This window comes from Xenopus tropicalis, chromosome 4, assembly GCF_000004195.4.
Source record: "Xenopus tropicalis strain Nigerian chromosome 4, UCB_Xtro_10.0, whole genome shotgun sequence".
Taxonomy (NCBI): domain Eukaryota; kingdom Metazoa; phylum Chordata; class Amphibia; order Anura; family Pipidae; genus Xenopus; species Xenopus tropicalis.
In genome coordinates, this window is record NC_030680.2 from 83,893,546 (window position 1) to 83,914,505 (window position 20,960).

The 20,960-nt window shown below is 38.9% G+C and overlaps 1 protein-coding gene across 5 annotated transcripts in view; it reads right to left on the minus strand.

Moving 5' to 3' along the window:
- The window catches only part of sgip1 (SH3GL interacting endocytic adaptor 1), a 70,138-nt gene that overhangs the window by 35,539 nt on the left and 13,639 nt on the right, over nucleotides 1-20,960 (minus strand). For all 5 annotated transcript variants that reach the window (XM_012961527.3, XM_031900885.1, XM_031900883.1 and 2 more), the window contains exons 2-6: nucleotides 11,651-11,714; nucleotides 7,796-7,820; nucleotides 5,327-5,386; nucleotides 5,157-5,211; nucleotides 4,598-4,773 (exon numbers count right to left, since the gene is read on the minus strand). In XM_012961527.3, the coding sequence (XP_012816981.2) occupies nucleotides 4,598-4,773; nucleotides 5,157-5,211; nucleotides 5,327-5,386; nucleotides 7,796-7,820; nucleotides 11,651-11,714 (380 nt within the window). The remainder of the gene's footprint in view (nucleotides 1-4,597; nucleotides 4,774-5,156; nucleotides 5,212-5,326; nucleotides 5,387-7,795; nucleotides 7,821-11,650; nucleotides 11,715-20,960) is intronic.

Here is a 20,960-nt window from a genome sequence, read left to right on the forward strand (position 1 = left end):
AGCAGCTGCCATTTTAAGTAGCTTCCTGTTGCAGCTCTAGCAGTTATAGCTCAGATCATACATTCTTAAAGGTGGGGGGAGGGAGTTCTAAGCATTCTTGTGGGAGGAGAGAGGAGAGAGCTGTGCAGACTCTGGCCCAGGGAATTAAGGATTTTTCTGAGAGAGGAAGTCAAGATACCCAAGAACATGTTTACAAAAAAGAAGACAAGAAATCCTGTGTTTCTTTTGATAGAGCAGCTTTTCTGTGAGTGCTTATGGCTGTATTTACATAGACCTTTCTGATAAAGCTTACTTAGTTTTCACCTTTCCTTCTCCTTTAATGCACATGTAAGCTTGCAGCCTTTGCTGCCTATGGTCAAACTATGACACAAACTGGTTTCATCTGTTAAAGATTAGCTTCCTGGGCTTTCCTGTTTTGATACCATTAGATACCATTTGCAAATGGCTTAAACATTAAAGCACATGTAAACCCCACACACACAAAAATGTAATCAGTGAACAGCCTCTTTGAAATCTTTCAATACCTGCCACTCAGGTTGTCCAGAGGTAAATAGTAAGGCTGCAACATCTCCTTAAAGGAGAAGGAAAGGGTTTTACTCATTTTTTAGTATGTAATAGAGGGGCCCTGCCCCTACCTGAACGCTGAAATCATTTCTTCTAAAAATGCTCCTTTGCCCAATACGGTCCTCCCGAAGTACACACTATTTCTCCACTAGCCTCCCCGCTTGCCTCTCCCCCCCAGCACCTGTCAGCTGTCACCATTCCTCACCGCTCCTCTCCCCTCCCTGCGTCCTCTCATCCCTGCTCCTCTTCTCGCTTGCCTCTCCGCTCCAGCACCTGTCAGCTCACACCTGTCCGTCCTCACCGCTCCCCTCCCTGCACCTGTGTCCTCTTGTCCCGCTCACCGCTCCGCCCCAGCACCGCCAGCCGACACGGTTCCTCACCCCTGCTCACCTCTCCCCCTCCCAGCACCTGCGTCCTCTGGTCCCCGCTCGCATCTCCGCCCCAGCACCGCCAGCCGACATGGTTCCTCACCCCTGCTCACCTCTCCCCCTCCCTGTACCTGCGTCCTCTCGTCTCCGCTCCTTGCTTGCCTCTCCGCCTCTGCACCTGCCGGCTGCGTCCTGTAATGTCCCCAGCTGCTGGTTCTAATGGCAAATAGCGTCTCATAACCAGACGCTAGGGGGAGCGTGCCTGCTTGTGCGCATGCGTCGCCTTTAAAAGTAAGTCTCCAAGTCTTGGAAAAGAGTGATGCATTATGGGAATCTTTCTACCCAGCTCAGAGGTTTTTTTTCCTGTTTTGCTTCTGATCATCTGAACAGGAGAAATATGGGGAGACTTAAGGGCACTATTGAGACAACTGAAGGTATGCCTGCATTTTGAGATTAACTCTATTAGCCTTTCCTTCTCCTTTAATCACTTAAAATCTCCTTCTCCTCCTGAAACCCACCCGGCCCCTCCTTCAGGAATTTGCTTTGACTTCTGGCTTATGGGCATGGTCAGTTGTTCTAACCTCAGATTACTAAACACGCCCTCCAGTCTAGCAGCCAGTAAAGAGATGGCATTGCTAGTTCCCACAGAAACTCAGCTCTAGCTGTCTGCTACAATTTTTTTTCTCCTAACCTCCTCTCCTGAGCTCAGCTCAAACAAAGCAGAACTTTTATAAAAGACGGTTCTGCCTGTGTGAGCCTGCATTCTTGATTAATTGTATGCTGAATAAGGGTCTGTGTGTGTTTGCTGTTTGCAGATTTAAATGTATCTGATTATGTATCAGAGGAAAAATGGACACCCGGAGAAAGCTGCTATTTGCTTTAGGACAAAGTGATGGTGCTGGCAAATGGAGGGGATATATGCAGTACAAATAATGGCATGGGTGGGAGAGACATGCCCAACTGATATACATTGTAGGCAAATGTAGGGTTTTACATGTCCTTTAAGGCTAATGGGGAGATTCAGTTGCTGTGATTTTTAAAAATCGCTCATCTTTTCCTAACAACGATGACAGAGCAGGTGTCATATTCCCCGCCCACAATTAGAAATTAAATTCAGTGCAATGGGGAATTGCAGCGACTTCCTGCTCAGTGGGTTCTACTTTCAGCGATTCCAATCATTTTCAATGACAACGCTCAAAAAAGGGTCCCATAGCGATTGAAGCAACAATCGATTTGAAGTAGTATCGTCGGTTCAGAAGCTAGCAATTTATATTCTTTTCTATGTAGAGACAAAACGAGCCACTTGTCACTGGAACCCGCTTTTTAAAATTCGCAGCGACTAATTTTCCCTGTGGGACATTAGCCTAAATATGCAGTGAACCGGGACTGGGTAGAGCAGGATAAGCGGATTCATAACAAACACAAACAAGGATGTATAAGCAAGATACATTAACAGTTGATGAGTCATTCTTAGCTAAAACCATGGTTATTAAAAATACCCATTACTAAGACTTACCTATGCAACCACAAGTGGCATTATTACAACACTACCCTTCTAATACTCCAAGGGACAATAAGAAACTACTCTTTTACATGTTTAATACAGCAATCATCTTAACTGCTAGACTATGGAAAAAACTGAGTTACCTATAATCCAACACCTTATGCAACAACTCAATTTCAGAGCGAACATGGAAAAAAATGGCTACTACAACACTAGAAAAATGAAGAAAATGTGATAAAATCTGGGAAACTTGGTGGAAAAAATAGAACTCCCAGCCCCTCGCCTATATCAGACCAGCTAATCAATGCCAGACACTTTGTATACAGTAGTTACATGGAGAGAAAATGTAATTCCTAGTTAAGGCCTGCACTAAACCCCAATATGCTCTGTATGTATGTATAATAATACAGTTTCAATAAAAAGCATTCAACATTTATAAATCTACATTATAAACAGAGGGATAAAAGAGCCCTGATCTCTTTGGCAATTTATTTTCATTGTTTATAATATCATTCTGAGAAAAAGCCTTAAAGGGATAGTATAAACCTAAAACACCTTTGCTGAAAAATGTATACAATAAATAGGACTTGTGCAGAAATAACATTCTGCCTATTGTATAAAATTTGAACAAAACAAATTTTCCATTTTTGCTATTATAAAGCAACAAAAGCCCCCTATTCCTTTATACAGGGAAATTTGTCCAGATCTCCCTATCCCTGAACCAACAACACCCCCACCTTCTCTAAGCAGCAGCCATTGAGCAGCTTATTATCAGGGGCTTCTCAGCGAATGAGTAATTTGTTATATCAGCTCCATTAAAGTTTCTCATAATCAGGAAGTGACGGAAAGTGCTAAAGTGAATCAGGTTTTGTTCTCTTGTTTAGAGCCACAAATAACAGAAACCTTGTATAATTCTTTAGTATCACAATAGGCAAAATGTTTAGCACATGACCTATTCATTGAGCTCATGTGGAAAAGTGGTGCATAATGTTAAAGGGATAATGTCATAAAACTATAGATATTTTTATCTTCCCTAAAAATAAGTGTAACATTTTGTAATGTACTTTAGGAGAAAAAACCCTTGACTTTACTTTAAAAAAGCTATTGTGTTTTAGTTCTTTGGCATAAGGTGTTTATTCTCAGCTGGGGGAGTGCCAGAAACCACCACCACTTCCTCCTATTATATTGATTGGGAAGCTTGTGCCTGCTTAGGTATTGATGCTTTTCAGCCTGAATACACCCACCCAACATTTTCATGCTGAAAAGCACCAGTACTGTTCCTGTCACACAGTGTCAAAAAGGGGCAATAAGGGTCCACCACAGATGCCAATATAGGCCAGGCTATATGGTTGTTAGGATACTCTATTTGTTCTTGCTCTTTCCCTGCCCAGAACCACCACTTACTTGCATGACAATCTCCTGCAAGCCCTTGTAGCCTGAAAAAGGACACTGCTGGGATTCCAGGCAACTACCATCTGACAAAAGCCGGCACTACAGCCCAAAGTTCCTCATGTGGTCATTAACATTTACTACACTGCAAAAAGAGATGCCTATGGCATTGAACTTTTAATTACATATATTGGATCTAATAATGTAAGAGCTTTTATTTCAAACACAGGCAGAGACCATGGTCATTAGGTCGCTATCAGCCTTTTTCTTGAAACCAAAAAAACAAAAAGGTCAATTGTGGTCAATGGCGGCCTGAAATGTTGCCGATATCTAAAGGTCTAAACCATGTGTTCGGAATAAAAGCTTTATATCATTATGTATAACTGGAGAGGTGCAGCTCTTCAGTTCTATACAATGTCATAAGGACAGGTTTTCAAAGAACATTCACTGGCAAATGAAAATCTGTTTCATCTCCTTTAGCTGCACATACTCATAGAAAGGGAGTGTATATAGTACCCAAGTGACATGAAATGCTTTAAAACCTGAGAAGAGTGACAATTACTCATTATACCCCTAATAGATAACAGGTGCAAGTACATTTTACCTGTGTTTCCATACTACTTTACATTCTCTATGCTGCAGAGTTCAGAAACAAATGCTGATGAAGGTTCAGTAATTGCATTTCTATATACTTTACTAACTGTATAGATTTATTTTCAAATATAAAGTTAATAAGTAAATAACTGAAAGTCTTATCTAAAAAAAGACTCACCACTGGAGAAGGAGAAAGAGCAATGTTTCCTATTGAAGCCTTTAGCTCATCAACAGTTGCGGCACTTTTTAAGCTATCTTTAGCTTGCAGAGGCTTAATTTTAATATTGAACTTCTTTCGTGACTCTTGTTCTTCTTCTGATTCACTTGATGAATAGAAGTGCTTTCCTTTGGTAGGTAAATCACAGTTAAAGACCATACAGAGTTTGTATGTATTTTATTTGACAGTAACATACAGTAGGTTGAAAATGTAATCCCGAAATAATATAGGCATAATCTATAGCACCCTAGCACCAACTGAGATACACTGTAGGCTGAATTATTATAACAGGAGTGTTTTAATGTCTGGGGAAAAAGGGGAAAAGCTATTTAACCCTATTCTTTTATTCATAAAATAATTATTGTTAGATGATATCTTCATCAACCATCAAAGGGTGGTAATCACAAATTAAGAATACCATTCCCACAAACAACTGGAAAATTAAATTCATTAAAAAATCATGGGAAAAAATAATATCATAATTGTAAAGAATTATGAGCCAGTTTTTCAAAAAGGATATAGCCAGGTTCTTCAGGTCTGATGCTGTAGCCCTCTTCATCAACCTCAGGAGAGTTCTGCAATAGTTTATTTAAAAATATACAATATGTGATATTTGCTTATTAAAATGTACACTTTCCATGTCAGTAATGCACATTTTTTTTGAGGTACTGTATTCATTTTCATACTCACATATCGTTCCCAGTCAATCTCTGCATAAAATCCATTTGGGGCGCCATTTGCTTTCTTATGCTTTAAGTAAAGAACAACAAAATCTTGTAATTTTTAGAAAGAAAACGGTTATGGTTGCATATCAAAACCATTAAAAATCAGCTAAGGCATACTGAAATATGTGGAATCAAAGTTCTAAGACAAAAAGCTTTGCATATTAAAGGCATATTTAACCGATGCCCCCACAACTGCTCAAACCATTTATGTGCCTATCCTTTAAAGTCCCTGGGCCCCTACACCAGAACTATTGCTGAAAAGTTACATGCAGGGATTGGAAAACACCTGAGAACGGTTATCTCGCTTCTAGACAGCAAAACCAGATTAAGCCGCCCAAAAATGGGACCCACCAACCCCCTGTGGACTTTTGCTGTTACAACACTGGTGCAGGGGACGATCAGTCTTACACAGGGCGTTAAATGTTATCCTTCTTTAGTCAAATGGGAGCATGCCATTTCTGAAATTGCTTAGTTTAACACCAATTTCATTTTAAATATTAACTATTTTAAAACTGTAGTACGCAAAGCAGAAAAAAGCAATGCTATTTTGTAGTCCCATGAAAAATTAAGCACTCAACTTACACGAGACAAAATTTACCATCTGCCATCACCCAATTGGACAAAGAATTGGCACTTTGTCTAGGGCTCTTGACACATTCCATATACTCCACTTTCATTTTGCAAGTGTCAACCATGCAGACTGTTATTTGCATTAATGGATTTGGTCCTGAAAACATTTTCAATTAAAGCATGCTGATTACACACAACCATAGACCAATAATATCTATTTGACAAACACACAGGCTAGATCCACAACCCTTGCAAAGTTACTAAGTGGCAGTAAATTTCAATAATGCCCATCCTAGAAGACTGATTAGGCAGGAACACATGCTGTTTTGGGGAGTATGAATTCGATAAAGATATTTCACTTATTACTATATAAAACAGTTTAATATTTTGTAAGGAAAAGAACCTCAATAAATAATTCTGTTATCCTCTATTAAAGGGGTTGGTCACCTTTGAGTTAAAGGGGTTGTTTACCTTCGATGTGCAAATCTTATTAAACCACAAAATGTTCTCAGCGTGTTAGAAAATTCATTTTTCATTAAAAAGAAAAGTAAAATGGCCACTGTAAAAGCTACTTTTTATACCTATTAAATTAGTCCTTCTGTCTCTCTGATCAGTTTTCTGAAGGGATGGGAGTGGCCTATTTTCAACCTGACACACTGAGAATTTGCTATATGCTTACATCATCATGCCCAGGCTTTGCCCTTACTTTTTTCCTATTGGACCAATGGTTCATTGGTTGCTTGAGCACCAACCAGTTGCATAAGTATAAAAGTCATTGGTTAATTTATCCCTTGTAATGACATAGGCAAACAGACTCAGCATATCACATATCTAACATACTGTTAAGTTAGATTTGCAGAACTCTGTCACAGGCACAGGAAGCAGTGTCAGACTGACAGGAGACACAGCCAATAGAGAGTTAAGCCTGCTGAGTGTGTATAAGGAAGTAAAAAAAGCAACTGTAGTGTCTATAGGGGGTCACTGACGCCCCCATCCCCCAGCACAGCGTCTGTGCAGAAGTGAACGATCAGCAGAGGGATGATTCTGAGGCGGATCTCTCTCTTTAGCTGAACATTTTTTTGTTAACTATGAATATGGCAAAGATTGTTCTATTAATGTGAACTGTTACATTCGTGAACAACCCCTTTTACTTTGATGTAAAGAGTAATATTTATAAAGAGACAATTTGCAATTGGTCTTCATTTTTTTATTATTTGTAGGTTTTTTTTTAATTATTTCAGTTTCTGTTCCGCAGCTCTCCATCTTGGAGTTTCAGCAGCTATTTGGTTGCTAGGATCCAAACTACCTTAGTAATCAGTGTGTATGCTTTGAATGGAAGACTGATATATAAATAGGAGAGGACCTGAATAGAAAAATAAGTAATATAAAGTAACAATAAAAGTTACTGTAGCTTCACAGAGCAATAGTTTTTTGGCTCGGGGGTCAGTGACCCCCATTTAAAAGCTGCAGAGAGTTAGAAGAAGGCAAATAATTCAAAAACTATGAAAAACAAATAATGAATACTAATTGAAAAGTTGCTTAGAATTGGCTTTTCTATAACATACTAAAACTTAACACAAAGGAGAACCACCCTTTTAAAAGTAACAAGACCATGGGTGTTATTCACTTAGCTGTCGGTAACACAGTTGTAAAAGTGTCAGTCCCCAAATTGCATCTGGAAGTTTTATGGAATTGTTGAAGTGCAGCCAAATTTTTAAAAGTTGCATATATGGTAGAAAATGTTTTGTTTCACCTAATCCTCAAAAGTGGTGTGCGTGCACCAAAAATGATTCTATTATTTATTATTATTTAACCCCCCCATGTTTAAAAAAAAAAACAAAAAAACCACTAGAATTATACTTACACTGCTGTCTCTGTCAGGTGATCCCCTAAGCAAAGAGAAGGAAAGAAAATGAGCACATTCAAATAAAATTTAAAGTAAATGCCATGGCCAACTCTTAGAACTTCTAAAGTACAGGTGATCAGAAAACGTTGCTGATCCTAGTAAAAAAAAGTCACAATTTGACATCCTGGAATGCGGTTTGAAAAAAAAAAACAAAAAAACCCTTTGCATAATTACAAAATATTGTCCCATAGTTTTTCCCTATATTAATAAGGATTACAAGCGGCACTTGCATACAAGTGAAAGCAACAAAGAAGAGAATTTTTTAGTATAATGATGAAATTCATTTAAAAACAAATTGTTCAGGGGTCGGAAATGGAAAGCAATATTTTATGACAAAATGCCACATCTGCCATGGCTCTTAACCCTTTCCCTGCCAATCACGTAGCTTCTCGTGCTGGCATAAAAAGATGTTAAACGCCGAGCACGTAGGAGCTATGTTTTCTTTACTTTGCGCTCTTTCTCTGCGCTCGCTGCTTAATTCGAGCGCAGAGAACGAGCGCTAAGTAAAGGACCCCCTAGGGAACGAGCGGAGGGGGTACCCAGTGGCCCCTGGGGTGCGATCGTGCCCAGGGGCCCCATAGAAAAAGTCTTTTTCTGCTCTCTCCCTCACTGCGCTCCCCCCTCCGCCCCTCCGCTTCCCGTGCCGGCTACTCCCCTCTGCTGCTGCTGCTGTCCCGGCGTCTCCTGTCTTCCTGCGATCTTCAGCTCCTCTGACCCCAGGTAAGTGCTACATACACAAACAATCACACTTTTTACACTAATACACACATACTCACACACACATACATTTTGGGGGGGGGGTTTCACACATTCACAGCACTTACACTTACTTGCACACTCACACACATGCACTCAAAACACATTTTGCCATGTGTACACACTCACTTACATGTCATTTTTTTTATCGCATCGTTTTTATTCTTGCCTGAAAAAATTGTTTTTTTGTCATTGCTGATAGCGTATTCACTAACCGCACTGCACAATACCTTTTGTATATTATTTTGGTGTTTTTATTACATTTCCTGTGATTTTGGTGCATTTTTAGTCATTTTATTGCATTTTTAGCCATTTTATTGCATTTTCAGTTATGCATAGTTGTTGTTCACTTGACTTTGTCTGTAAAACTAATTTGCCCAAGCCAGAATACTCAAACTGTGATTCTGACTGCAGATATCACTAGGAAAAAAAAAACAAACATTGATTTTTTGTTCTTTGTTACTGGTCTTGCACTTGTCTTGACATTTTGTCTGCTGTATTTCAATTTGGCTTCCTCTGTACCCCACATAGTTTGGTAAATCTATGCATATTGGGCATCAAACTGTTCAGTAGACCCCTGGCGTTCATATTTAGGGTGTTTTATGTTGGTACGTTATGAAATGTGGGCAAAATGCAAGCTTTGTAACAATTTTCAAAAATGTTATAAAAATCATTATGTTTAGCAAAGCTTTGTAGTTTGGTAGTTTGGTAGTTTGCAGCAGAAAGATGTATTTACCCATTTTTGTTTTGTCAGAATGTGTGCTTTCAGAAAATGTACGGTTTTCTAGGGTCTTCGTACTGTTAGGGGGTCTTATGGCACATAATAAACATGCCGGGTGCAAACAATGCACGAGCCCGAGTGTCATTCGTGAAAATTCATATGCACCATTTTCATTTGGGTGCCCCTGTACTCCGCATAGTTTGGTAAATCTATGCATATAAGGCATCAAACTGTTCAGTAGACCCCTAGCGTTCATATTTAGAATGTTTTATGTTGATACGTTACAAATTGTGGGGGTACATAATTAGGTAAAATGCAATACAATTTTCAGAAATGTCATAAAAACCGTTCTGTTTAGCATAGCTTTGTAATTTGGTAGTTTGCAGTAGAAAGATGTATTTACCCATTTTTGTTTTGTCAGAATGTGTACTTTCAGAAAATGTATGGTTTTCTAGGGTCTCCATACTGTTAGGGGGTCTTATGGCACATAATACACATACCGGGTGCAAAAACTGCACGAGCCGGAGCGTCATTCGTGAAAATTCATATGCACTATTTTCATTTGGGTGCCCCTGTACTCCGCATAGTTTGGTAAATCTATGCATATAGGGCATCAAACTGTTCAGTAGACCTCTGGTGTTCCTATTTGGGGCGATTTTCCTTTGTACGTAAGAAATTGTGTGAGATAAATGCGGCAAATTGCAACATTTTTAGTAGATTTTCTGAAATGTCATAGAAACCACTAGCTTTAGGAAAGCTTTGCAGATTGGTACTTTGGTTTAGAAAGGACTCTTTACCCATGTTGGATTTGTCTGAACATGTACATTCCAAAAATATATGGTTTTCAGGGGTAACCCTATATTTCTGCAGTTTCTATCCCACATAAAACTGCCATGTGTTTATGAATTAGGCAAAGGTAAGCCATGAAATTAGTGTGCACAAGGTATGTTTTGGGGTCTCTAAGTGCCATGTGCTTTGATAAACCTATGTACAGTGGGCATCAAACTGTTCAGTAGATCTGGGGTTCATATTTAGGGTGTTTTATCTTGGTACCTAATGACCTATAGAAAATAAGATGCTGCATATTGGAAGTTTTGAGGTGATTTTTGGAATTGTCATCAAAATTGCTAACTTTAGAAATGCTTTGCAGCTTGGTACTTTGGAGTAGAAAGACACAGGTACCCATTTTAGATTCGGGGGAATGTGTACTTTCCAAAAATATATGGCATTCTGGGGTGAGTGTACTTTTTTGTAGCGTTATCCCACACAAAATGATGTAAATGTGTTGATTTTGCAGAAGCTGGAATGACAGAAATGATAGATCATATGGGGGTATGTTCACATTGGGCCCCTACATGCCACATACTTAGGTAAACCTATACATATTGGGCATCAAACTGTTCAGTGGACCCCTGGCGTTCATATTTAGGGTGTTTTATTTGGTTACTTTATGACCTGTAGGAGATAAGATACTATAGACAAGAAGCTTTGAAGCGATTTTTAAGAAATTTCACAAATTTTGATAAAAACCAATAACTTTAGGAAAGTATTGCAACTTGGTAGTATGGAGTAGCAGTTCTGTCTATTCTGGATTCCACAGAATCTGTTCTTTCTAAAAATGTATAATTTTCTGGGATAAACCTTATGTTAGTGGAATTTGTGACCTTAAAATCTAAAGTATGCAGCTTTCTGAAGCAATGCTTTGGGAATTTGGTAGTGTACTGCTGAGAGTTTTTGACATATACAAGCGAGAAATCTCCATAAAACTATATATATTTGGTATTGGCAAATGGGACTTTCCAAATCAGTTGTATTTTTGTGCATAAAATAATTTTTGTTTCTGGTGTATGCGTGTATATTATGGAAAATATTTTTTTTTAATTTTTTTAGACATTTAGAAGCCTATATCTTGTTACAGAATTGGAATTACACAAAGCTTAGGTTGTCCTGAAAAAAACGATATATAGTTTTCCTGGGTAAACTAAAAGTCCCCCCTAGGAAAAGCCCCTAAAGTGCAAAATGTTCAAAAACTGTCTGGCAGTAGAAGTTCCACTTAATGGGTTAAAGGGGCTGTTTTCTTTCCATTCTGCATATTAAGACAATTTTTTTTCAATTGTTTTTTTTTTTTTTAATTCTTTTATCATGGCACATAACTTGACATGGATGCCCTTACTTTGACACTGCACACACATCAGATATATCAGTTTGCTAAGTGCCTCACATAGCATGCAGAGGTAGGAACATTAGGAAGGTACCTAAAAACCTAAGTACATAGAAAATGATTTACTAAAAGGTGAACCACCCCTTTACAAAACATGCTTGCATTATACACTTACGTTGAGTCAGTATCCTTTTCTTTCTTCCGTATACCGAATGCTTTCCTTGTGCGCTTTTTCAATCCTGAAAAAACAAATAAATAACGCATACTTGTTTCCTTCTGATAATTGCTTTGCTTACATATGACTGAATGCACTTGCATCTGTACCTAACATTCATAAAAATTAATAACATATGATTTCTTTGTATAAAATTAACATATTTAAGGAAAGAAAAGGCGAACATCTCAGGCCTAACAAAAGAGAAGAAATATAAAAACTAAAAAAAAAAAAGCATAATGGTATGAAAGTCAAATTCAAGTTCAAAGCTGAAAATATGCCATATAATTTAGCAGAAAACAATATTTAGCAGACTAGGCAGATCTGAGCTTAACATGGCTTTCTGGTGTGAGTTTAATTATCTTTTTAGGAAAAACAACTTTATATACAGTATATATGATCTTGAGAAAGGTTCATGTAAGGACTAAAGCAGTGATCCCTGACGAGTGAATTCCTGACTTGGTGGCATGTTTTAGATCAGGGGTCTCAAACCCTCGGTACAGTATTTTGTGGCCCGCACCAACGCCTTCTCAAAAGCAATTAATGGATCGCGATTTTTATTGCGATTCAAGGGATAATGCAAGGCACGGCGGGCGGGAGCTGCTGATTGCGGAAATGACGTTATGCCATCATAACAGTTATTATGGGAAGATGTTCTGTGTGCACAATTAGCTGCTAAGGAGCTAATTGTGCACACAGAACGTCTTCCCATAATAACTGTTATGATGGCATAACGTCATTTCTGCAATCAGCAGCTCCCGCCCCCCGTGCCTTGCATTATCCCTTGAAAGCCAATTTTTTGTGAAATCCCTTATGCGGCCCAGCCTCATCCTGACTTTGCCTCCTGCGGCCCCCAGGTAAATTGAGTTTGAGCCTCCTGTTTTAGATGAATAAAAAAAGGATTTACTACCAAATAAAGCCTCCTGTAAGCTGATAGTGTGCATAGAGGCTACCTAATAGCCAATCTTAGGGACCCATTCATGAATACACGAGTTTGAATCCCGCATGATTTTGGAAGCCTCCCATAGGAATCAATGGCACTGTGCAACTACAACCTGGTCCAAGGAAAGTCACGATAACGAAGCTTGAATGAATCCGAAACTTTTGTACTCGGCGCAACAATATGATTTTGTCGCAAATAATATGAAAAAGTTGCGCAAGGTACACAAAAGTCAACGAAAATAAGCTTGGATGGTTCGTGGATTAGTAAATGTCCCCCTTAGTCTTTATTTGGCACCTCCATGAACTTTTATGATGCTTGCGTTGCTCTCCAAGTCTTTTACATTTAACTGCGGCTCACCAGTAATAAAGGTTGGGGACCCCTGGACTAAAGAGTAAACTTGTTTGTGGCCACAGGTATGAACAATTAGAGAATGCAGTAAAGGTACATGGGGCATTTTGCCACCTGCAGGAAATTGTGTAATTACGCAATTCATATGTTTCACCCATGACTATCAGCATATCTCAATATGCAAGAACTGCCTATCTGGGGGCAAATGAACATTCAACAAATCACCACAGCACTGCACTCCTAATCAAGGTCACAAAGTCGACTAAACATTGGACTGTTGTAAGTAAGTCCACAAACCATTATCATCACTTATTTATATAACACCATCAAGTTACATAGCACTCTACATTAATTTATAAAGAACTTATATAAGAACAATAATTTAACAAACAAGGTTACCAAGCAAAAAATAGGATAAGAGGACCCTACTTGCTCACAAAAAATATACACGTATTGTCCCCCTCAGGAAAAAAAGACAGTCTTTTAAAGCTGCTTCTTTGCTTCTTTAATTGTTTTATTTTTTGTTCAACAACTCTCCAGTTTGACATTTCAGCAGTTATCTGGTTGCTAAGGTCTAAATTACCTTAGCAACCAGGGAGTTGCCTATGCCCTTAGCATACTGAAAATAGGGGAGTGCAGCAAACCTCTTGTCTTTGTCAAAGCGTCATTGCACTCCTGCTTAAAGGTTTAAAATGTAGTCCCTTTTTTGGCTATACTATTCTAGCATAGGCCAAATACTCATTTTCTGAATCAACTAATGTATGTCTTTACACAATTCTTAGGCTGAATAACGCTAATCTATTTTTAGCATGACATAGTGTTACTGTGCCTTTAATGGTTTATCTCAGACTCCTACCGTGGCAGTGAAAGTTCACATTGTACTGCTAGGCATCAAAGCATGTAACAAAACCTGTTCAATGTGCATGGAAGAAGGGTCTACAGAGAAAACATGATCCTTTCATTAATAATTCAGCTGACCTCATCTGCAAGAATTGGCTTGAGGTTTTACAGTGGGTTAAATGGTAAAGTGAGCTTGGGCAGTCCAAACAAAAAGGAAAATGCGGAATGATGCATGAGTTGATGCTAAAAATAAAACAAACAGCTCAATTAATTTGTGATTGCGTTTCATCAGAAAAAAGTAAATCCAAAATTCAGATTTAAGCCTATATGGTATTTAATACAGCATTATGTTTTTCTTTTAAAAGCTAGGTTATTCCACTACTGCCTAACAGACAGCAAAGCAGCCAAGTTATATTGACCACTATGGATATATAATCATTCTATTAAGGCAGTAACATACTACTTTCATAGAGCTGCATGTTTCTGAATAGAGCTTAGTAAAGATCAATACTGTCTTCTAGTTCTACTTTCCTTTCCCCTGGATATAAATACATAACATTTAAGGGGTAAAGCTGACATTTTAAAACCATATTACAGCTATTGGACCCTTTATCTGGAAACCCATTATCCACAAAGTTCTGAATTACGGAAAGGCCATCTCCCATAGACTCTATTTTCATTAAATAATTCACATTTTTAAAAATTATTTCCTTTTTCTCTGTAATAATAAAACAGTACCTTGTACTTTATCCCAACTAATATATAATTAATCCTTATTGGAGGCAAAACAATCCTATTGGGTTTAATTACTGTTTAAATAATGTTTTTAGAAGACTTTAGGTAGGAGATCCAAATTATGGAAAGACCCCTTATCTGGAAAACCCCAGGTGCCGAGCATCCTGGATAATGGGTCCCATACCTGTATTTATTGTATTTATTTTGAGTTAACTAAATAGCAACAGTTCACAATATAAACTTTCGCCCACAACCTCTCTGCGTATGTATCAAGTTCTCTTAAGGCATAATAAGCTCAAAACTGTATGCACCATTTGAGAAAACTCCCTTTCACTGGACAGAGCCATAAGACAATTCATTAATAAAGTGTTTTGGTAATGTAATATATTACTAACAGACGAGAGTTTTAGGTAGCATTTCTCTAGTGAGAACTAGGACTTTTTAAAGGGATTCTGTCACGATTTGTATGATTCACTCTATACACTGCAAATAATTCATTCTACCATTTAAGAATTTTTTCTTTAACAAATGTATTTTTTATTACCTGTAAAATTGGTGTGTAGGCAGCACTCAGTGCACTGTGTCTGATCCTGTGCTCAATATAACTGCTTTCAGATAAGCTATTGTGTTTCCTACTCAGTGTAACTGAAGGAGTCATGATTTGGGTTAGCCAGACTTGGATTTTTACTAATAAGTGCTATTCCCATACCTGCCACTAGCTGGGGCATTGGAGCATTTTTAGCAATACAGGTCTCAGGGATTTGCTATCTTGTTACCTGCCCATTGTTCTGCTGATCGGCTGCTGGGTGGGAAAGGGGGAGGAGACATTACTCTAACTTGCAGTGCAGCAGTAGAGAGAGACTGAAGTTTATCAGAGCACATATCATATGGCTAAGGGTACCTGGAAAACTAAGAACACATCAAGCCCCATGTCACATTTCAAAATTAAATATAAAAAAAAAAAAAATCTGGGTGCTCTGACAATCTGGATTTCAATGCAGGATTCCGTTGGAGGAGTGCTATTAATGGATGTGTTTTGTAAAAAAAAAGGTCAGAATCCCTCTAACATTACTGCACCACAAACTGTGTACCTATATAAACATGTGGGTAATACATAATCTCAAATAAATATGATAAGGTAATAATACCTTATCTCTTGATGTTCTGTAAGCAGGACCTCCAATCTATTTCATTCATCATTTCAATGTCTGATTTTTAAAAGTGGATTCAAAAACAAGGGGAAGGGGGGGGGGATTGATACATCTGTTAGATTAAATTTAAGGAAAAATGGGCATATATAGGAATTGTTGCAATACTGCTCTTTCACCAGTCCCTTCAAAATCTGCTCTGACACAACCCAGATTTATATTAACAACCACTCATCTAGGTTAGGATAAGTTGAACAGCTGAGTCCCAGGATGTGACTGGAAAGCCTTAGGCTTACTGCACACTGGATGCTTTGATTTGTAGCTTTATTGTTTCTTTCCAACAGAAAACAGCAGCTGTCAAAAGATCTGTCCACTGCCACAGCTTTATTAATAATTAGTAAAAAGCAGCCCGTCCAACACATGTAGTAGTGCATAAATGTGCAATTAAACATTTTTGTCTGTCAACATCTCATGTGCACGGACATGCTTTTATACGATTAACATTAAAGGAAGTGACAAATGATCAGGGGCATTTTGACTGGCACTCGACACCAATTATTTATGTGCCATGGGCATTATGAGCCACTCATTTGGCAAGGTTGCCAAACAAATGTCTACTTTGCCTGATATCCCAAAACATGTTGTGGAAAATGGCACAATAAACACACTTCTGCAAGTAAAAGTCCTGCTGTTGAGCCCATCTCTGTTCCTACAATTTTGATACTTTGCCTGATATGCCCACCTTGAGGTTGGCAATATTGGGCCAATGATCAGATCATATCTGTCACCAATATAGATCACTGGCCAGAGGACTGTACACCCATGCAGTCCAGATTTATAAAATATGTTTCCTTGCACAACTCATAGGACTTTTAGCTCAGCTCATTTAATTCCTCTTTAGTATTATTAAAAAATATGAAAAAACATTAACAAAGGAAACAATGCAAATCTGTGTTTTTATAATCATCAGCTATCCCCATGGCAGTAGCAGAAAAGCTGCTGCAGCTCAAGGACACACTGAGATGTAATCATATTCTGTGAAGGTCAACTTATTACAGCACATGTGAAATTCAATGCTATTTGACAATGTACACAATGTATAAGTGCTTTTATTGCATGATGGTACAATAGCAGATTCTCTGCTAACAGCTGAATTAAAATAAAAAGGAAAAAAAAGCTCTCAGAGTTTAGAGAAGGGTTTAGGTCATGTTAATGAATAAGGGCTCTGGTGGGTTTGGTAGACTAAACTACAAATTCCATTTTCTTTCTTCTAAATTATAATGCTATCAAGTTTGGAAAAGTTTTGTAGGGTATTTTTTACTTCCTTGCAGATTATTTGTAATTCACCTTGGGCTATCTTGGGCAGTGTGAGGCAATTCCAAAGCCTTCAGTTTGCTTTTCTTTAAGTAGCTCATTCTGGCTTTAGGGTATGTGTAGGATCATTGTATTGTTGTAAAAGCCATCCCCTTTTTAGATTCTTGGCTGACTGTTTCACACTAGCATTCAGAAATTACAGATATTTAGTGGAATCCATTTCCACTTCCCTCTACAGGTACAATTTATTTTCTTGTGCCACTGGCTGCCACACAGCCCCAAAACACAATAGATCCATCCCATGTTTAACAGTTGTCAAGATGCTGTTTTCATCAAATGCTGCTCCTTTCTTCATCCCAACAAACCTTTGGCAATTGTGCAATATTTATTTTTTACTTCAACATTCCACAGGGCTTATTTCCTAAAGGTTTCGGTTTGCTATTTTGCATACCTTAGATCAGTGCTGTCCAACTGGCGGCCCGCGGTGTGGCCCCCCACCTGTCTGGCTGCTTTGATGGCTTAACTTTTTTAGGAGATTTAAATGGTATCAGTACTGATCTTAACTGGCCCCCTGCATGGTTCTCACCTCAGATTCAGGCTGTAATCCCCCTGTATTGATTAAAAATGTAATCCCCTGTACTGTTCACACCTTTTAATCTCTGCATTGTTTACCCCCTACATTGTTCACACCTCAGACTGTAATCACCCATATTGTTCTCCTGTTCACGCCTCAGACTGTATGTACTGCCTGACCTATGCTGCCTGTGTGTAGGCAGCATGGAGTAGGCAGAGTATGGCACATAGGCAGCATAGGGCAGGGAGGGTATGGCACAAACAGGCAGCATAGGTCAGGGAGGATATGGCACATACAGGCAGGGTAGGGCAGGCAGAGTATAGCACACACAGGCAGCATAGGACAGACAGAGTATGGCACACACAGGCAGCATAGGGCTGGCAGAGCATGGCACACACAGGCAGGGTAGGGCTGAGTATGGCATACACAGGCAGCATAGGGCAGAGTATAGCACACACAGGCAGCATAAGGCATGTATGTGAGAGAAATTCCAGCCCTCGGCACCGCAGAAGTTGGACAGCACTGCCATAGATGTTAACATTCAAAGATAGATCACAGGCAAGGCTTCCTTTCTGGCCAGCATATGCACAGTTTTCTTGCTCTCCCTGATTTTGCCTAGACTTCCACAGCTCCCCAAATTTGCCATTTCTTGAAAACATCACAGACAGTGGAAATTGCATGCTGAAACTGTTCTGCAATCGTTTTATCTTCATCTGCTCTGTAGGCATCAAATAGATTTATCTACAGATCCTCACTTAAAGGAGCCCATGGTTCTTGAGTGGTAATGCAGGTTTGGAAAGCCAAATATTTTATAACTAGACAAGTGGATGGGTGTCCAAACTTTTGCACATTGCAGAAAAACTATTTTCTTTGTTTCAATGTTTTAAAGTTTGTGAAATAAAATGTAACTGTGCATTAACATTTGCAAAATGTATATTTACCACACTGATTTCTGCAGTAGTTTACTACTTTTCATGCAGCCTGTGTGTGCCATACTCTGCCTGCCCTATGCAGCCTGTGTGTGCCATACTCTGCCTGCCCTATGCAGCCTGTGTGTGCCATACTCTGCCTGCCCTATGCAGCCTGTGTGTGCCATACTCTGCCTGCCCTATGCAGCCTGTGTGTGCCATACTCTGCCTGCCCTATGCAGCCTGTGTGTGCCATACTCTGCCTGCCCTATGCAGCCTGTGTGTGCCATACTCTGCCTGCCCTATGCAGCCTGTGTGTGCCATACTCTGCCTGCCCTATGCAGCCTGTGTGTGCCATACTCAAACGTTTTTTCTTCAGTTAGTCGCATTTATTTAAAGGACTTTAAGTTTAGAGTGTTAAATGTGTACACAATTAAAAGAAGAAAGGGAGTTTTTGAAAAGAATGTAGCAAGGGAAGCTCTACATTAGTTTTCAAATTTTGCCTACACAATAAATTATACAACAATGTTTTTGTATTAAAAAGAACAACATACTCTATTAAATATGCTCCTGTATATCTTGGTGCCCTAGCGTACTTAACATCTACCAATGAATTACTGGCAGCTTGGAAAATTCTCTTAATCTCTAACAAAGTATCTGAATACAACAGAAACATTTTACAAAAATTTAATAAAAGGGGCCTCACGCCTCAAAATTAAGTGAGAACTATTATGAAAAATAAAATATGCAAAGCTGTACAATTTTTAGCAGAAGACACAGGCATCCCATCAGGAGCATGCAGGACAAGTGCTTAAAATTGAGTGCAAGAGAAGTGCCTTCAGGAAGAATTTTATACACTGCACAAAGGTCAAGTGCCTTTGTTTAACCTTTTTACTGCCAACGACGTATGGGATACGTTGTGGCAGTAAAAGGGCTTAAATGCCAATGACGTGTCCCGCATGTGCCGCCGCTGCAGAGAGTTTCTAGAGATGACAGCCCCCCTGGGCCACGAGCCAGGGGGGCTGTCATGTGGGTCCTGCAGCGCGATCGTCGCAGGACCCTCCTGGAAGCAGCAGACGCAATCGCATCACGTCTGCTGCTTCCTGCTTCCCCCCAATGCCGCCGCCCACTGCAGCCTGGAGGAGGAGGCGATCAGGTGCTTCAGGACAGGTAAGGTTTTTTTTTTTTTTGCACTTACATACATTTATACACACTTACATACATTTACACACACTTACAGCACACAATTTAGCAGTTTTTTTTTTGTTCTTTGTTTTAAATTTTACACACTTTTATACACTTATTTACACTCATATACATACTTACACTCACACAACTTTTACACATGTACACACATGTATACACAAACACTTTGTTTTTGTTTTTTTTTTCATTTTACCACTTTGTTTCTGATTTCTTTTACCTAAAAACTGTTTATTATGACAGCGTGACTATTGGATCAGATATTCTGACCACTAATTACACTGTCATGTGACTTATTTTGTTGTTTCACTGATTTGCACAATTTTTGTGGTTTTATCGCATTTTATCCCTGTATAAGTGTTCCTAATCTGTTTTTAGCGTAGCTTTGCCATGTGTAACTTTGGTTTACAAAAATAACTTTACCTATTTTGAATTCAGCAGAATGTGTACTTTCCAAAAATATATGGTTTTCTGGGGGTCTCTGTATAGTTAGGGGGGGTTACTGCACATAATACGTTGTCAGGGGGCTCTGTGTGCAAAAGCTGAGTTGGCAGGCGAGAAATCCATATGCGCTATTTTCATTTTGGGGTCAGTACATACCGCAGACTTTGGTATATCTATGCATATTGGGCATCAAACTGTTCAGTAGACCTTAGGTCTTCCTATTTGGGGTGATTTGCCTTTATCTGATTTTCTAAATGTCATATAAATCTGCAAACTTAGGAAAGCTTTACAGCTTGGTACTTTGGAGCAAAAAGAAATGTTTACCCATTATAGATTCGGGGGGATGTGTACTTTCCAAAAATATATGCCTTTCTGGGGTGAGTGTACTTTTTCTGTAGCATTATCCCACATAAAGGATGTAAATGTGTTGATTTTGCAGGAGCTGAAATGATAGATCATATGGGGGTACCCATACTTAGGTAAACCTATACATATTGGACATCAAACTGTTCAGTGGACCCCTGGCGTTCATATTTAGGGTGTTTTATTTGGTTACTTTATGACCTGTAGGAGATAAGATACTATAGACTGGAAGCTTTGAAGCGATTTTTAAAAAAAAATCACAAATTTTGATAAAAACCAATAACTTTAGGAAAGCATTGCGACTTGATAGTTTGCAGTAGACAGACAGTTGTGCCTATTCTGTATTCCCAAGAATCTGTTTTTTTCAAAAATGTACAATTTTCTGGGATAAACCTTCTGTTAGTGGAATTTTTGTCCTTGAAATCTAAAGTATGCAGCTTTGTGGAGCAGT